Here is a 15,614-nt window from a genome sequence, read left to right as displayed (position 1 = left end):
CCCAAGTATTGAAATCTTTGTTCAAGGCTTTGTGGATTGCTTGCTGGAGCTGATCAAACGATGGCCTATGTTGAGGGTTGTCACACATACACCACGCCACCAACTTCCGCAACTCATAGTCAACAGCTTTGTATCTGTCGCGCAGGAGGTAGCCTCCGTAAGACATCACCTCTCTCCTTTCGTCGTTCGGATAACGAATCAATGAAGCGATTGGCGGCACAGCAGGGCCTTCGCCTGTAATAGCAGAGGCCATGGTCTGGAATGCGCAGAGTGTACGGTTAGTGACATTCCGATGACAGCGTTGTTGTTCAAGGTAAGAGCCACTTACAATTGCTATCCCGTATAAATTGGTCTTCCAACTATATCTGCCTGCAATAGCGACCTTAGCAGGACTTTCTTTTGGGGTCGTGTCGACAAAGTCCCACTCATCGACGAATTGCTCCTGTGGCCTGATATTAGCTTCATTCAGTTTCGTTTTGGACATGAACTGAGTCTAGACGGGGCGATTTGATGTCATGTGAATGCTCACCGGCGTGTAGAAGCCATCCTTCCCCGTCATTCTTGATGCCCACATTGTAATCCTACCCGGTGTAAGCGTCAGATACCTTGGTATGCAACCTGCCATCTCCGCGTCCTAGACTTACTTTTTCCTGGATGTCGGAGAATCGACTTTTAGTCCAAGGCCAAAATCTCCCAGTTTGCACACCGGCACGACATTATGCGAGTCATTTGCAGGACCGCACCCTTCATCACCCACAAGGACTGTCCACGCCAAAGGGTTATCTCTGTGTTCCTAGGTATGTAGGGAGTAGGGGACCGGTTGGCCGGCTTACTGTTCTGTGGATCAATGTCGAAGTGTATAAAGTTGGTTCCTCTGTTGGCGAAGGGGTTATTTGGATCGGGCTTTGGCACCCACTCGCTTACGAGGTTGCCGTCGACCCAGCCCGTGGCGTCAGCTCGTGTTACAATGTCCTTGGGCGGATACTCGAGGGCAATGCAAGCCTTGACCACTAGTAAACAAACTACGTTAGATGCTGCGAACTGTTTTGCTTTGATGTTCTCATTAGCTAATGTTTGACGGGTGGGCTGACTTACAGCAGTCAAAAATGCTCCACAGAAGACGGTCAGGAAAACCAGTGATCCCTAAGTTGGTATTCACATTCCTAATCATTCGGTGGAAGCTCCCCCGGCTAAGATACTCGAGCAGGATCACGTCATCTGGACCACCCAGGTAGCGTACATCATCTTTGACGCTGTCTCCTTGTGGTACCGCTTCGTCTCCTTCGACAGGAACCTTTTCGAGCTGAACGATATGCAAAGCGCCTCGGTAGGTCTGCGTCCGCACATACTAGCTGTCAGTATATGAGTTCAACCCCTGAAAGCACCGAACTTCCCGGCCGTCACTTGGACTTACCGCCTGTTTCTCTCGTTCTTCCTTAAGTTTAGCTTCATGTTCTCGCTTTGTCGCACACTTAGCGACGTAGTACTTGCCGCTGTTTTCGTGTTGGAATAGTGCGACAACACCGTATCCCTATCAGCCATGAGCTCAGTCATGTCCCCCTCATATTGGAGTTCTTGGTAACGCTCATTTCGGCACCATAGCAAAGTCGACAGGTATCACAGTTATTGTATGTCGAAGGTAAGTAGAGAGGGTGGATCCTTCAGGTAGGTACTTACACCCACACCCAGAAATTTGATGAATTTAAGGGGGTATTGCTCAAATTTGGCCTCAAGACTTCCACGAATGGCATTGTAATCTAATGGCTCAGTCGACAAATCTTCCGGACTCGCATAAAGATGCCTCAACCTTTCAGACTGAAACCTCTGCACCAACGGGAGCAACCGTCCATCCGGACCGGCGACTTGTTCGGGGGGCGGTGCGAATGGAAGTTTCAGATGGGCCCATATTGATTTCCCGCCCCCTTCACGATTATTGAAGTCTGGGTTGTGCCGCCCTGTTTCCCGGTATTGTTGAAAGTAGAACGTCATCCCTTGCCGCCATTGTTCAAAAGTCAGGCCTTCGTTGCGATTGGCCATTCTTGAGTCGGACTGTCTGCCGGTTGCTCTCGATGCAAGCCTAGGGTGATTGAGCGATAAGGAGACACTTAACACAATCCAAAGTTAAACAAGTTGGACCTAAATCTCGAGTAAGATCTGCACGGCATGTAGTGAATGATACTTTTCGACTTGCCGCTCGTCATCGTGCCTGGCAGCGGTTCTAACAATCTGATCAAGTACCTAAGATCGGGACAAAGAGCTCCCATTAATCCATAGTTATCCCTGGGTCTAATCCGAGGGTCATGGGCCATGGCTGTGCGGAAGAATCTTATTTTAGCACGCCGATTAGGCCTTAGTCTGGCCTCCTTTGTCCTTGTTTGTTTCATTTAGCTCGCTGATCGAGCTTATTGTTCAACTTTTTGGCAATAAGTCGCTCCAGCCATTGCTAGTACCTGTGTCTCCGTTTGTATCACTTATCGTATTCGTGAATTCCCTCTCTCTTGCCTCCCGAGAGAAGCGTATGAGATTGTAGGCGGGGCAGCGTCTTGTGCCATTGTGAAAGCCGGGTCTGGGGAGACAGGAGGGGTCCAGAAGAGCGATGAACTGAGGCATCTTCGTGATGATAGAAATATCAGCTATGAATGAACGTGGAAACGTCAGGAGTATAACAAAGGACTCTTTGATAGCTGCGTCGTGTGCCTCGAGAAACTTGGACCGCTTTTGATGACAAAGGCGAGGTATCACTGTTGAAGCCCTGCGGCGCCCCTGAGGACAATGCTCATCGAGCTCGCCAGACAAAGCAATCGAGTCGGCTGGGCGAAGGATTGTTGCAACTACCTGTGACGTTGGCGTTGAATACCTCGTTGGATACCAGGTATGGCCTCAATTCCACAGGTTATGGGCCCAGACTGTCTCTCGGTAATGTTGCCTTGCTCCTTCCCTCGCTAGATTCCTCGAGAATTTGTGCAAGTCCAACCCATCCATTTCAGATCAGTATAACCGTCCCCCCCCCCCTCTTCTCTTCCCTTTTCTTCGCCCTCCGACTTCTTGGAGGCGCCGTTCCTCAACTTCTTCATCTCGACCTCCGTTGCTTCCTATCATTGGAATCTAGCAGTCGCTGTAAGGTGCGTCTGGCAGTGCAGTGATTACGACTTACAACAGCCATGACTCTCTGCCGAATTGCATCATTGCATGCAGTCTCTGGAAAGATACATCATTCCATTCGCCTCCTGGGAGGCATAGGCTTGCTCTCTGATGAGCAGACACATGGAGTACCTTACTTATCCCCTTAGGGAGGTACTTAGCGCTATTGGCTGTCATGATGCAATGATGCCTTGTAGCCTTGCTGACATGCAGTCGGAGCTTGGAGTTGCCGCCATGGAACTGCTACTGCCGCGTTTCGGCGCGTGAAGTGACAGTCGCGCATGATTTGATCTCCCCACATGATCGGTGACATCCTCCCTAGTATCAGTCATACAACGCCTTACCTTGAAATTGAAGCTGAGTTCTGTCTTTGCAACACTTGTGAATATCATTCTATCGTGTATTTATCGCCATGAGACTCTTAGACACGACAACCTCTGGCATCCCCGAAATGCGGGAATTTGTCGGTTCCGAGATCCCGCCCTACGCCATCCTCTCCCATACCTGGGGGAGCGAAGAAGTTACGCTGCAGCAACTTACGGCAACCGCCGCCAAAGCAGCCGAGCTGAGAAAGAAAGCCGGATTTCTCAAAATCCAGAAAACATGCGAACTCGCTCGCTCGCGAGATGGCCTTGGCTATGCATGGGTCGACACCTGTTGCATAGACAAGACGAGCAGCGCCGAGCTCACCGAGGCTATCAACGCCATGTACGCGTGGTACCGAAACGCCGACGTGTGCTATGTTTATTTGGCCGACCTCGAACCAGGCACTCGCGACGACCTGGCACAAACGCTTCGGAATTGCCGCTGGTTTACCCGTGGCTGGACGTTGCAGGAGCTCATTGCCCCCCTGAAGGTACACTTCTTCGACATGGAGTGGAACTACAGGGGGGATAAAGACAGCCTTGCCGAGTTGCTTGAGTCGAGAACGGGCATCCCAGAACGCCTTCTCCGGAGCCAGTCGGCCCTGTCCGACTACTCAGTGGCGAGGAGGATGTCGTGGGCTGCAATGCGAGAGACCACGCGGCTCGAAGACAAGGCCTATTGTCTGCTTGGAATTTTCGACGTGAATATGCCCCTCATATACGGCGAAGGTATGAAGGCATTTGATCGTCTGCAGACGTCCATCCTTCAAACCACCAGTGATCTGAGCATCTTTGCCTGGACGGATGACCGAGTTCCCTGCCCGCAGTATGCGGGTGCATTAGCCGAGTCTCCACGACAGTTTGCCGGCTGTGGGAACATCAATGTTTCGGCACAGGGCACATCCATCTACGGCAACTTCATCATCACAAATAAAGGGATTCAACTCGACACCTTTTTGTATGCTTATCCCATGGACGAAGAGGAGGATGGCCGTGTCACAGTCCGGACAGCGCTGAGCTTGCTCTGCACCCTTGAAGGTAGTATGCTGCAGGTATATCTTCGCAAGATTGATGGCGGTTTATACGCAAGGTTCAGACCAGACATCCTTGTCGATGGCGGTGCCGAGTCATTGCTGAGAGAGCAAAGAGACAACGGTGATAACCCACTTTCGCTTGAGACGATAATCCTATCCAGGAGACTCCCACCCCGGTTTCCTCTTTTCATGTCCAATCCTGTTGTGCCGTACCGACACTCAGCTCTCTCCCTCGAATTGGGTGCCCTTGTTCTTGACAATACCGTTCCGGTGCCGAGGAGCCATTGGGACGACCATGACGGGATCTTCTTTGCAGGTAACAGCATATCTAGGGCCTGGTGTGCATTCTGGCTATCAGGGAGAGTCAGCTGGGCACGGGGAGAAATTAATATCTTGGTGGCATGTTTTCATTGGAATAGAGGTCAGGCCAGAGTGATGTTTGCTGACCTCAACCGCGTGAACCCTGTCAACCTCCTTCTTCTCTGGTTGCAGCTGGATAAGGTTAGGTTCGAGAGCTCGTTTGAAGCCGAGGTTCTGGTTCTAACGGTATCGCCTATGAAACTTGAACAAGAAGGTGGAACGGCCAAACTGCTGCTCCGCCAAACTGGGAGCCGTACACCCATCGCTGAAGCAAGCCTGAGCATGGGACAGGAGTGGCGGCCTGCCATCTGCATTACACAACAGGCCACAGTGTTGCAAGTCAATATCACCGAACCAAGCTCCAAGGATGTTGCGGAGCCGGTTCAAGGGGTATAAGTGGTATAGGTACATACAACACGACGGGAAGTCGCATACGGAGTATTGTACGCAATGTACGGTCAACATGAACAATGTTATGATTTCATTACAAAATCGTTCACAAAGAATCTAAGACTTCCTTATATACTGTACGACCGTAGTGTAAGCGTTGAAGTGTTCGATAGGCCGAGCCTTGTAAGTTGTAACGGCGCTACCTGAGTTGTATTCACTTTACAGATTGGTATAAGTGTATGGAACGATGTGTAAGGGTTCAACAACCGAGGTAACGTCAACGAAGCTTGATTTTTCTGGCCCACTTTTTACGATGATCACTTCTCGCCGGCTTTTGGGGCTCATGGCCACGACAGCAACATGCAGACCAATCGCCGGTCGCGCATCCCACGATTGCCAAGCGCCACATACGCCATCCCAAGGTTAGGTCCAGATCCGCGGGACACTGTCGTAATGCTGCAGCTGCAGGACAGAGCATCAGCAGTGTAGTGTATATATCATGTGTCACCTGGGCCAGACATTATAATGTGCAGCCATGTCAGACAAGAGCCTCTCCTTCGATCACACAATTTATATCATAACTGTTCATCAAAACATCCAGTTGTGTCTTTTGTGGCATGCTATCAGATCATTCCTTTCTCTAACTCGCTTCTTGTCCATCGACGAAACGTTCCTTCGCATTTGCATGCTTTACACAGGCTGTCAACGAACATTGCCGCTAGTTTCACAAGAGCAGCACGGAACTACGTCATTTGTCAGATCTATAGCGCTTTACTCGCATTGAACACTGCCATTGGCGTAACGTGCGTTTACGTTGCCGGATACGTTTCCCTCCTATTTACTTGCTCCTTGTCCTTCCCGTTTACAGCTCAACATACACGCCAAACTTGACAGCATTTACAACCGCAACTTCAAACATATCTTGAAAGAATGCTAAGGGATAGAAGATTGCCACGAGGTCGAGAACATCTGCATCGCCCCCTCGACGACTGGGATGAAGGATACGATGACCTCAAAAGGGGCTATCCCGCATCCCCACGGGGCCGGCGAGCTCAATCACCGCTATACCCGACTCCGCCGCCGGCACCAGAGCCTCCACGAGACACACGGTGGGCCAACGACAAAGAACCCATAAAACCAGCTACGGGAAGGCGGCACCATCCCTCCCCGCCATCCGACCTGGACGATTTCTCGCGGCGCAGGCCCCATCACCGAGACGTCGGGCGCCCTCCAGCACACCGGAGCGCAGCAAGAAGCAGATACCCGTCCCCGCCGCCGCCACGGCTGGACCGTGCACGGTATCCGGGGTCCGGCCGCCCGTCGCTAGATGCTCGCGCACCAGGCCCTGCGCCTCGTCCCCGCGATGCCTCAAAACCCCCATCAGTATCCGGCGCAGGGCAATTGTATGCCGGCTCACGCTCTATCTCGCCGTCCCACCGACACGACAGAGACAGGGATTGGGACCGGGGTCGGGACCGAGACCGGATCCATGACCGCGCCAAGAGCCAACCCCGCGACGGATTCGGAGTCGGAGCCGGCGTACGGCGCCACCGCAGCCTAACCCCACCGCCACGAGCACCTCGCAACCGCAGCCGAAACCATCATGACCATGACCACGATTATCTTTACGACCGTGGCCGTGACCGGCGCCGGCGCTCCCCCTCTCCCCCGCCACGCAGCAAATCAACTTCAGCCGCGTACCCGCCGCCACGTTCCAAATCCGCCTCTGCAGGCGCCAAACAAGACAGCAGCAGAAAGCACAGAAGCAGCAGCAAACCCCACCTGTCTCCCCTCTGGGGATCAGTTGCCGTCGCCGCGCTGCAAGCGGGCGGGATGGCGGCGCTTTCGATGCGCTCGCAGCCGGGTGCGTGGAAGGGAGAAAAGGGAGCGCGAGTAGCCGGCGCGGCGCTGGGCGCGGTGGGGAAGGAGGTTATCGCTGGCAAGGGCGGGGCAAAGGGCAAGCGTAAGGGGGGAGGTGGAGGAGGGGATGTGGCGGCGTTGGGGGGTGCATTAGGGGGTTACCTGATTGAGCGGCTGAGTAAGGATAAGGATAAGGAGAAGGGAAGCAGCAGCAAGAAAGGGAAGAGTTATAGTAAAGGGAAGGGTAAAAGTAGAAGATAAAGGGCGGCGTTCGAGGATGAGGGAGGACATCTCTCAGGAATGGAGTGAAGGACCAGATTGTTTGGACGTGGTGAGTTGACGGAGATAAAACTGTAACTGGATGGCGCGTGGGAAAGGTTCAGAAAATGTTTTGTGTACTACTAAATTAGCGTGACATCTGCTTTTGGAGTTGTGTTTTGTTTTAAGGAGATGCTGAGGAACTTGTACGAGTAGCGAGATAGAGACCCCGAGTTCAGTCAGGATACCCGAGTTTGATACAACTTCAACACAGCTTTGTGATTCCTAATCTGTGACGCCAACATTAGAACTGCGAAAAGTAGCCGCCGGAAATCTTAAGCGTACAACTAAAAATGAGCCTGGGGGGAAGCTCTGCTGTTCGCACTCTAATGCGACAAACCCGCGAGACGGAGGTAGGAAGGAAGCCGGTCAGTAATGGATTTCGCAATTTTGAACAGTCAACAAGGCCATGCACATCGCACTTGGCTCTACGGAGTAGCGCTCCGTGAATCCAAGCTCCTCACCGCAGACAGCATAGTTACCTATTCGGATCCGCGCCTTTCTCGATAAACAGCACAACAGCGTCTTCCATGCCCTTCTCGACAGCCATCTGGAGCGGACTGGTACCCTTGGCGTCAAGTCGTGACACGTCAGCTCCGCGGTCGACGAGCAGTTTGACGGTATCCATTCGCGAACCCTCGACGGCGCAGTGCAGCGGGGTGCGGCCGGTCGAGTCGAGTCCATTGATGTCGGCACCCTTGTTGAGAAGTATCTCCAGAATTTTAGCCTGCCCCTTGAGAGCAGCCATATGAACCGGGGTTGCCGGCGGCGGAGGAGGTTGCGGGCCGGCATTGTGGAACTTGGGCGGTGGTACGGGCGGCGGTACCTTGGGCCCTTTCATTTTCTTGACGCGCTCAGCGCGCTCTCTGTACTGCTCGACAGAACTGCCACCGGCTTGAACACGGCGCCAGCGGCGATACGCTGCGATCGACTCCATATTATTGGGGTTGAGGTCGTGGTTGTGCTGTTCGCAGCGCGGCTCGATGAACCACATGTTTGCATCCCGCTTCCGACATACCACCTTCATGCGCGTGGGACAGCCAATCCTGTGTGTTGGTCGCTTGCGCTTGCCCGTACCAGCGTTCTTGCAGGTGCCGCCTCGGTCGCACATCAGGTCGACGCGCACAACGGGCGCCTCCTTATCGTAGCCGCCTCCCGCTCGTTTTAGCTTGGCGCAGCCGGACTGCACAAGCATGTAGCCCTGGGCAATGGCATACTCTATGGCTGCATTCATGGCTTCCTGCTTCGAGTTGTAGGGTCCAAGCATGAGGGTCGGCCGAACAGCAGGAAGTTGGAGAGGAGTCACCGGCTGGGCAAGAGGTGCAATGGGCCTGGACGGCGTGCCGTCTGTTCCGTCCCGGTTCTCATCCCCTGATTCATCCTCAGAATCGGCGTCTTCCTGAAACTCTTCTTGCAGTCTGTCTGATTGCATGCCATGACCCTGCTGTCCGGAATGTTGCTGCTGCGGAGCATGCGCCTGGGAAGGCAATGCCTGCCCTGGCGTGTGGAGTCGTGGCGGAGGAATCCCCTCAGGCCCAACACGGTCATCGTCGATGGCTCGGGCAAGCTGCTGGAAGTGGTATGAGAGCTGGGAAGGCGGGCTTGGTGGGCGGCCCTCGCCAGCGGTATGGTAGATAGGCTGCACATGCGGCGTTTGGGGCTGCCTGTACGTCGCGATATACGCCGCCTCGGCATTCTGCAGATCCTGATCCTGCTGAGACTGTTCGTTTTGCTGAGAGTTGGGGGGCTGCTGCGAGGACTGGTTTACCCGGTATAGCGGACGTGTCGCGGCTGTCTGCGAGGGGGGGATGTGCGATGGAATCTGGGGAGGCTGGATAGGCGTCTCGACGCGCGAGCGATGGGATGTTGCGGAGCCCGGGTTAGGCCGTTCCTGGGTGGGTTAGCACGCTGAACTGTCCGAGAAACCAGGCGTTTCCGTACAAAAGGGATTGCAGGCTGAAGGCCCGAAGATGGCCTGAAATGTTGTTGGTTGATATACCCGTTCGACATCGCGACCAAGCCTGGATGTTTTAATGGAAATGCGTTTAGCAAGAAGGGTTGGTAATCGAACACGCAAACGAGGGCGGAGGACAGATGTTGGGGAAGGCCCCAACAGATCATTGGCCCGTTAGTCAGAAAAGCGGGTCTGGTGTTTCAGGTTAAGCACACGTTCTGTTTGGCCTTAACATTTTCAAAATCGGCAGCATGCTAAAAACAGACTCTGAAGGTTACGCTGAGCCAACTCTCCCCAACTCAATACTCCGCTCCGAAGTTAGACGGCTCAAATGCATCAAGCAGTACCTACACTCACTACCAAAGACCACCAATTACATGACGGCGTTACTCGACTAGTACCTACTTGCATACCATTTCACCTCAGAAACAACCAGCCACACAGTAACAGCAGTCAGCAACTACGATTCCCATTGCAAGTCCCGGTATTTTGGACAACGTCTCAGTCACATTTCATCCCCTTTTTTGATCAGCGGCACAAAGAGGCGACTAGGTGTTCGACACATGCACCCCACACAGGACATTCCATTCAAGCTAGGTATGTACCGATAGTAATCACCTCACCCTTGCCGTGTTCTTGTGGTTGGGTGGCAGGATATGTTCCTCGCTGGCGGTACCATCACTCCGTTTCGTCCTCGCATCGTCCTGGTCGTCCAACTCAATGTACTGGTGGTGGTGGTGATGCCAGTCCTGCTTGGATTTTATGCCCGTCTCTGCCGCCGCCAGGTCATAGTCGGTTATTGTTGTTGGCGTCTTCTTGCCCCGGCTCGATATTTCGCCGATGGTGGGCATCCGCCCGGTGGCGCCGCCGTCGGTGCCGCGGCCGCTCTGGCTCGCGAGGGTGCCCATCAAGCTCGGGAAGTATAAGGCGAACAGGGGCCGGATCGGGGGGATGCTGGAGAGCGTGATGGCGGAGCCCAACTCGGCAATGGACCACTGGGCAATATTGACAACATCCCCTAAGTGCAGACATGGGTGAGTAAGACGCTCGGGTCTTTCAAGATGCATGGTGGTTTGAGAGACGTACATGTTGGGTCGGTGGATTGGTTCAAGCCATGGAGGTACGGAAGTCGAATGATGCTGGAGATGAGGGTGCTAGACGAGGCTTGGGTGTTAGTACTACTAGTATGTCCATTGCAACCTCGCGAAGAGCTCAGGCTGGTTACACTCACAAAACGCCGACGGAGCAGATGGTGAGGAGCTCATACTTTTTCCGCCGAGACAGGTTTAGACCTGGAAACAAAGTCAGCAATCTGCCTCAAAGACGACGGGCTAAATTGGCCGTCCGGGCATGGGAAGTGTCTGGTGGGAGTTGTCAGGGCAACCCACCTCTGAAGACGAACCAAGGCACTGACAGAATGACCAGATCCGTGGCCATGTTCAGCGCGGCATCGACATAGTAGAATTTGGGCTGATCAAAACAGGTGCCCTCGACCGTCTTGTCCCAGTAGTAGTTCAGCGGTCGACACTGGAGGAACAAGGCCACGGTGAAAGCGGTTTCGGACACGACGACCCATGAGGCAAGGCCGTACAGAGCCTTCTTCCACGTGTGCTCCGGCGGTAGGATCCTGATGAAGAACAAGATGATGGACAGCTTGATGACGCCCAGTGACGCCGGATACAGCACCTGCGAAGTAAAGCCGCACTGTCAGGGGGTGAAGGTCAGCATCAAATGGAGACGGAACTGAGGAGTGGAATGGGGATTGGGTGTCTCAATAACCTGCCTTTTGCATCTGCTGCTCGGTTTCACGGTGGACTTCCCAGATGTGCACCCCGAGGCCATATTTGATTGCTGCCGAGACGGTCCAGTCAGTACGTATCAATCCACGGTCTGCTCCATGGCACGGAGGCTACTCACCCTCAACGGTTGCTATGATGAGTCCCGTATACAACACCATGCCAATGGCGATGGTGATGTCGTCCCATCCAAGCTTTACAAACCGGATTCTGGCATAGAAGCGGAGGCTGACGGCGATCAAAGCCAAGGGGCCAAAGGACGCCATGAAGCCATACAGGGCCGGGGCGCGTGTTTCGCCCGTCGGGCCTGCTGTTGAGCCTCCGCCTTCATCCAGAGCCTGCCTAACCTTCAAGGCAGTAGCAGCCCAGTCGAGCAGCGCCATGCGGTATGGTGGCACTGTGCTGAAGCCTCAAACGATCGAGTCCCGGGCTGCGAATCGAGGGATGAGATTTCGGTTTGACGCGGACGAGCACCCTCAATGAAGAAGATAAGATGATATATATATGGGATGAACTGAAAGATAAGGCAAGTATGGTCACATCAACATCTGGGTTTGCGCAGATCCTGGGGAGGTCTCTTATTCCTTTTGAAGCCTCTCCCCCGGATCATCTGTACTACCAGACTGTTGGGCAACGTCTTGCAACTTCGCATGGACGCACACACACACACACAACGCGCACAATCGCTGCAAGCCTTGCGCAAGTGCACGCAGCAAATGCCAATCACTGGACTTCTCCTCATATTCTGTGTAAGCCCCCTTGCTACGCCAGCACCTTAACCGCGGTCTGTGCGGAACGGTTGGACTCCACAGAGGGAGCATGGAGGGGACTCATGGAGTCGCCAAAAGCGGCAAGACGTGGTAGAAATCCCCTAGCTACCCGGCCGTTTGGCTGCTCCCGGCCGGTAGCGGTCCGTGGGACTCGGTGAGGGGGTGGACATGGGGTGGAGCGAGGCAGCCCATCCGCCGGCAGGCAAGGAAAGGGAGCGGAGGGAAAAGCACAGTGGCACAGAGCAAGGAAAGAAACAGAGGTCTCAAGAGAGGCTCAAAGAGGGCAAGATGAAAATGCCCGGCAGTCCAAGCCTGAGGTCCAAGACGGTTGCAAGTACCATAGGCACCTAGGTACTACTGTTCCTAGGCGGGCAAAGTGTTAGGCAGTTTGGGATTGGCTTTACTTGCTGTTATTGTCAAGAACCTACGCCCGTCGCGGGCAAGATAGTGGCATGCATCCATGATGATGCTGGAGCTTGGGGGTAAGTTTGACCTCATTGAGCTAACTCACTACATGTAAGAAAAGGCAGTTGGGGACTGAGGTACTTCCGTCTCTAACTGTCCGTGTCTGAAGACTTACGCGCTTGATGGGCACACAGATCAAGGTGAGGTGATTCTGTTTATGATGCCAAGGCACCTAGACCTGATCCGAGTCGTAGACAGCTCCCATGTCCTGCTTGCTCCTGTACATACATGCCTTATCGTTCTTCTATGCTTGGTGTGCTGTTGGTGCGAGAACCCCGCCCCCGAAAGAGGGCTATAATCCGAGATTGCGCCCATCAGCAAATGGGACATGGGTTGTGTCATGCCGTGGTGTCTCTTCGTTGCCCTCAAGAACATGAAGCCGCTCACCAAAGACAATGAGAACACGACTACGCACAGGCACCTGAGGCTATTGTAACTTGAATTGGAGAAGCGAAGGATGGGCTCGCTTAACTAGTTGCTGGTTTAAGTACCTACATGAGAAGCATCTCCGGCCGGGGTCTGTGATCTGTTCCCCGGCGGTCGTTTGTGTGGTGTACGTACACAGGGATGAGGAGAGGCACGGGAAGTGGGGGGATTTTGGATTTAGCCCCGTCCTTTGCGCCAGGAAATGGCAGGGCCCCGGCAGGGGGGGCTGGCGGATTATGACTACCACAGTATGAAGATTTCGGGTTGTTGGCGATAGTTACGCGGTCTATTTGCTACTTTACTACCACAGACGGAGCAAACTACGGATTCGTGGAGGCGCCATATCCAATATTCCATTATGCTCAAGCTCTTTCGGATATTGGTAGCCATGTTACCTGTGTAGCATGCCCCTAACTAGGGGAGTCGGGGGGGTGCCAGAGACTTTATATTTCTCCGTCATGGCCGGTTCCCCCCGGCGTGTTGTCGGACCTACTAACTAATCACCCACCCAGGCGCGCAAAAATGCTGTTCTCACCTGCAGCCGGTGTGCTTGCCCTCCTGACGCTAGCCGGGGCGGTCCGTTGTTCCGGCTCAAGCGCGTTCCCTAGCCCGGGCAACGCGAGCTATGAGTACGTCGGTACGTATCCGCCATGTCTCGATGAGTCGACGTGCATTGCGCACGTTCTCTGCACTGGCACGACCAGAGTCAGAGCGGAGGATGGGGAGGTCGGGGATCAAGGGACGTGTGCTGGTACTGAGTGCTGACCGAGAGACGGGCAGTGATCGGAGGCGGCACCGCCGGGCTGGCCATGGCCGCACGGCTCGCCGCGGCGGGCAAATCAGTCGCCGTGGTCGAGGCAGGCGGGTGGCCCACCGAGATGGGCAACCTGACGACGGTTCCCGGCTACGCATTCTCGAACCCGGTGCTTGCCCCCGTCGAGGCCTTCCCCTCAATCCCGCTGCTGGACTGGGAGCTGCTGTCCCAGCCGCAGACAGGCGCCAGCAACCGCCGGGTGCACTACGCCGCCGGCAAGACGCTCGGCGGCACGTCGGCCGTCAACACGCTGGCGTACCACCGCGCCACCAAGCAGACGCACCAGCGCTGGGCCAGCATTGCCGGCCATGCCAGCTACACCTGGGACAAGATGCTCAAGTTCTTCGTCAAGTCGACCACGCTCACGCCCCCGGACTGGACGAAGCGCGCCTCACCCAATGCCACTTTCACCTATGACTCGACCGTCTTCTGCTCCTCCTCCTCTTCCTGCGGACCCCTCCAGGTGTCGTATTCGAACTGGGTCGACCCGACCAGCACCTGGTTTGCCGTGGCGCTCAAGGCTATTGGGCTGGGCTTGAGCTCGGTCGGCTTCAACAGCGGCGTCCTCTCTGGCAGCGGAGCCTACACGACCGAGACCATCGACCCGGCCTCGGCTACCCGATCGTCGTCGCAGACCAGCTATCTCGCCTGGGCGCTGCAAAACACGCAGCTCAAGGTCTATAACCGGACGCTGGCATCTAAGATTCTATTCACGTCCGGCAACAAGGCCTCAGGCGTCAGGGTAACCACCGACGGCGCGGCTGCCTACACCCTGACAGCAACCAAGGAGGTTATCCTCTCCGCGGGGACGTTCCACTCGCCGCAGCTCCTGATGCTCTCCGGGATCGGGCCACAGAAGCTCCTCACCCCGCTCAACATCCCCGTGGTCAAAGACCTACCGGGTGTCGGACAGAACCTGCAGGACCCCATCTTCTTCTCGGTACAAAACGGCGTCACGACCCCGTCGCTGGCGAGCGAGCTTGCCGACCCCAACCGCGTTGCGCCCAACCTCGCGTCCTACGTCAACAACCGCGCTGGACCGTACAGCTCCGCGGGGGGTTACATCGCCTTCGAGAAACTACCCAACTCGTCGCGGGCGGCGCTCTCGGCACGGACGCTGTCGCTGCTGGCGACGCTCCCGGACGACGTGCCCGAGATTGAATACCTCGCAGGGAGCTTCGCAGGCACGGGCAACGGGGTGACCACCATCGGCGACCTGAGCGCGGCCGTGCTGAACCCCTTCTCGCGCGGGTCCGTGACGCTCGCGAGCGCGAGCATCGCCGACGCGCCCGTCATCGACATGGGGTGGCTGACGGACCCGGCCGACGCCGAGGTGGCCGTGGCGGCCTTCAAGCGGCTGCGGCAGGCCTGGAGCGCGCCGGCGCTCGCGAGCTGGAAGGTCGGGCCCGAGGTGTCTCCCGGCGCCGAGGCGGTCCAGACGGACGAGCAGATGCTAGATTACATCCGCAGCAACGCCATCCAGATCTGGCATGCGAGCGCCACCTGCGCCATGGGCACCGACCCGGCCGCCGGAGCCGTCGTTGACTGGCGCGCAAAGGTCTTTGGCGTCGACAGGCTGCGCGTTGTGGATGCCTCGGCTCTGCCCTTTGCCCTGCCCGGCCATCCCCAGGCGACCATCTATGCCTTTGCCGAGAAGATTGCCGCCTCGATCTTGGAAGGTAACTAAGGTAGTGAGAGCCGATCAGAGTACTGTATGCCCCTTCTCAGTTCAAATCCCGATAGAACATATGGAACGTCATAATCCGGAACAACTTCTACTACTTACCCCCCTTGCAAGCCTGACTGCTGGTCTTGCATCCTCAGACTATGCATCCATTTCCTTCGCAATTCTCATACTTCATAAATACCATGGCCGTTTCAGGAACACCCTGTATGTATTGCACATATTACCAAAGATTGA

At 55.2% G+C, this 15,614-nt stretch overlaps 5 protein-coding genes across 5 annotated transcripts; 3 read left to right on the top strand and 2 right to left on the bottom strand.

Annotated features, from left to right (window-relative positions):
- Positions 1-3,425: 3,425 nt before the first annotated feature.
- Positions 3,426-5,363, top strand: N656DRAFT_782163 (HET-domain-containing protein). The gene has a single exon (XM_064815713.1). It carries the CDS (start codon positions 3,554-3,556, stop codon positions 5,294-5,296), a length of 1,743 nt encoding a protein of 580 aa, XP_064667693.1. The 5' UTR covers positions 3,426-3,553; the 3' UTR covers positions 5,297-5,363.
- Positions 5,364-6,220: 857 nt separating this feature from the next.
- On the top strand, positions 6,221-7,411 carry N656DRAFT_800374 (uncharacterized protein; the record flags this gene model as incomplete). Its single annotated transcript, XM_064818004.1, has 1 exon — positions 6,221-7,411. One exon carries the CDS (start codon positions 6,221-6,223, stop codon positions 7,409-7,411), a length of 1,191 nt encoding a protein of 396 aa, XP_064667692.1.
- Positions 7,412-7,946: 535 nt separating this feature from the next.
- Positions 7,947-9,478, bottom strand: N656DRAFT_770505 (uncharacterized protein; the record flags this gene model as incomplete). Its single annotated transcript, XM_064813782.1, has 2 exons — positions 7,947-9,359; positions 9,410-9,478. 2 exons carry the CDS (start codon positions 9,476-9,478, stop codon positions 7,947-7,949), a joined length of 1,482 nt encoding a protein of 493 aa, XP_064667691.1.
- A 1,114-nt stretch (positions 9,479-10,592) lies between these two features.
- Positions 10,593-11,698, bottom strand: N656DRAFT_299516 (uncharacterized protein). The gene is made up of 3 exons (XM_064809167.1): positions 11,340-11,698; positions 11,206-11,273; positions 10,593-11,126 (listed from the first exon to the last, which is right to left on the bottom strand). Exons 1-3 carry the CDS (start codon positions 11,599-11,601, stop codon positions 10,797-10,799), a joined length of 660 nt encoding a protein of 219 aa, XP_064667690.1. The 5' UTR covers positions 11,602-11,698; the 3' UTR covers positions 10,593-10,796.
- A 1,703-nt stretch (positions 11,699-13,401) lies between these two features.
- Positions 13,402-15,380, top strand: N656DRAFT_847240 (GMC oxidoreductase; the record flags this gene model as incomplete). The annotated part of the gene is made up of 2 exons (XM_064819258.1): positions 13,402-13,516; positions 13,660-15,380. 2 exons carry the CDS (start codon positions 13,402-13,404, stop codon positions 15,378-15,380), a joined length of 1,836 nt encoding a protein of 611 aa, XP_064667689.1.
- Between the last annotated feature and the right edge of the window lie 234 nt (positions 15,381-15,614).

The sequence above is a fragment of the Canariomyces notabilis genome (genome assembly GCF_033297395.1).
Source record: "Canariomyces notabilis strain CBS 508.74 unplaced genomic scaffold N656scaffold_21, whole genome shotgun sequence".
In the NCBI taxonomy this organism is placed as follows: Eukaryota; Fungi; Ascomycota; class Sordariomycetes; order Sordariales; family Chaetomiaceae; genus Canariomyces; species Canariomyces notabilis.
This window is presented reverse-complemented; position numbering and strand designations above follow the sequence as displayed.

Excerpts from the sequence above, each read along its gene's own strand:
- N656DRAFT_782163 (XM_064815713.1), top strand. The coding sequence starts at position 3,554 with ATGAGACTCTTAGACACGACAACCTCTGGCATCCCCGAAATGCGGGAA.
- N656DRAFT_299516 (XM_064809167.1), bottom strand. The coding sequence starts at position 11,601 with ATGGCGCTGCTCGACTGGGCTGCTACTGCCTTGAAGGTTAGGCAGGCT. Across the intron at positions 11,274-11,339 it reads CATCATAGCAACCGTTGAGG|CAATCAAATATGGCCTCGGG; the intron begins GTGAGTAGCCTC and ends CCGTCTCGGCAG. Across the intron at positions 11,127-11,205 it reads CCGAGCAGCAGATGCAAAAG|TGCGGCTTTACTTCGCAGGT; the intron begins GCAGGTTATTGA and ends ACCCCCTGACAG.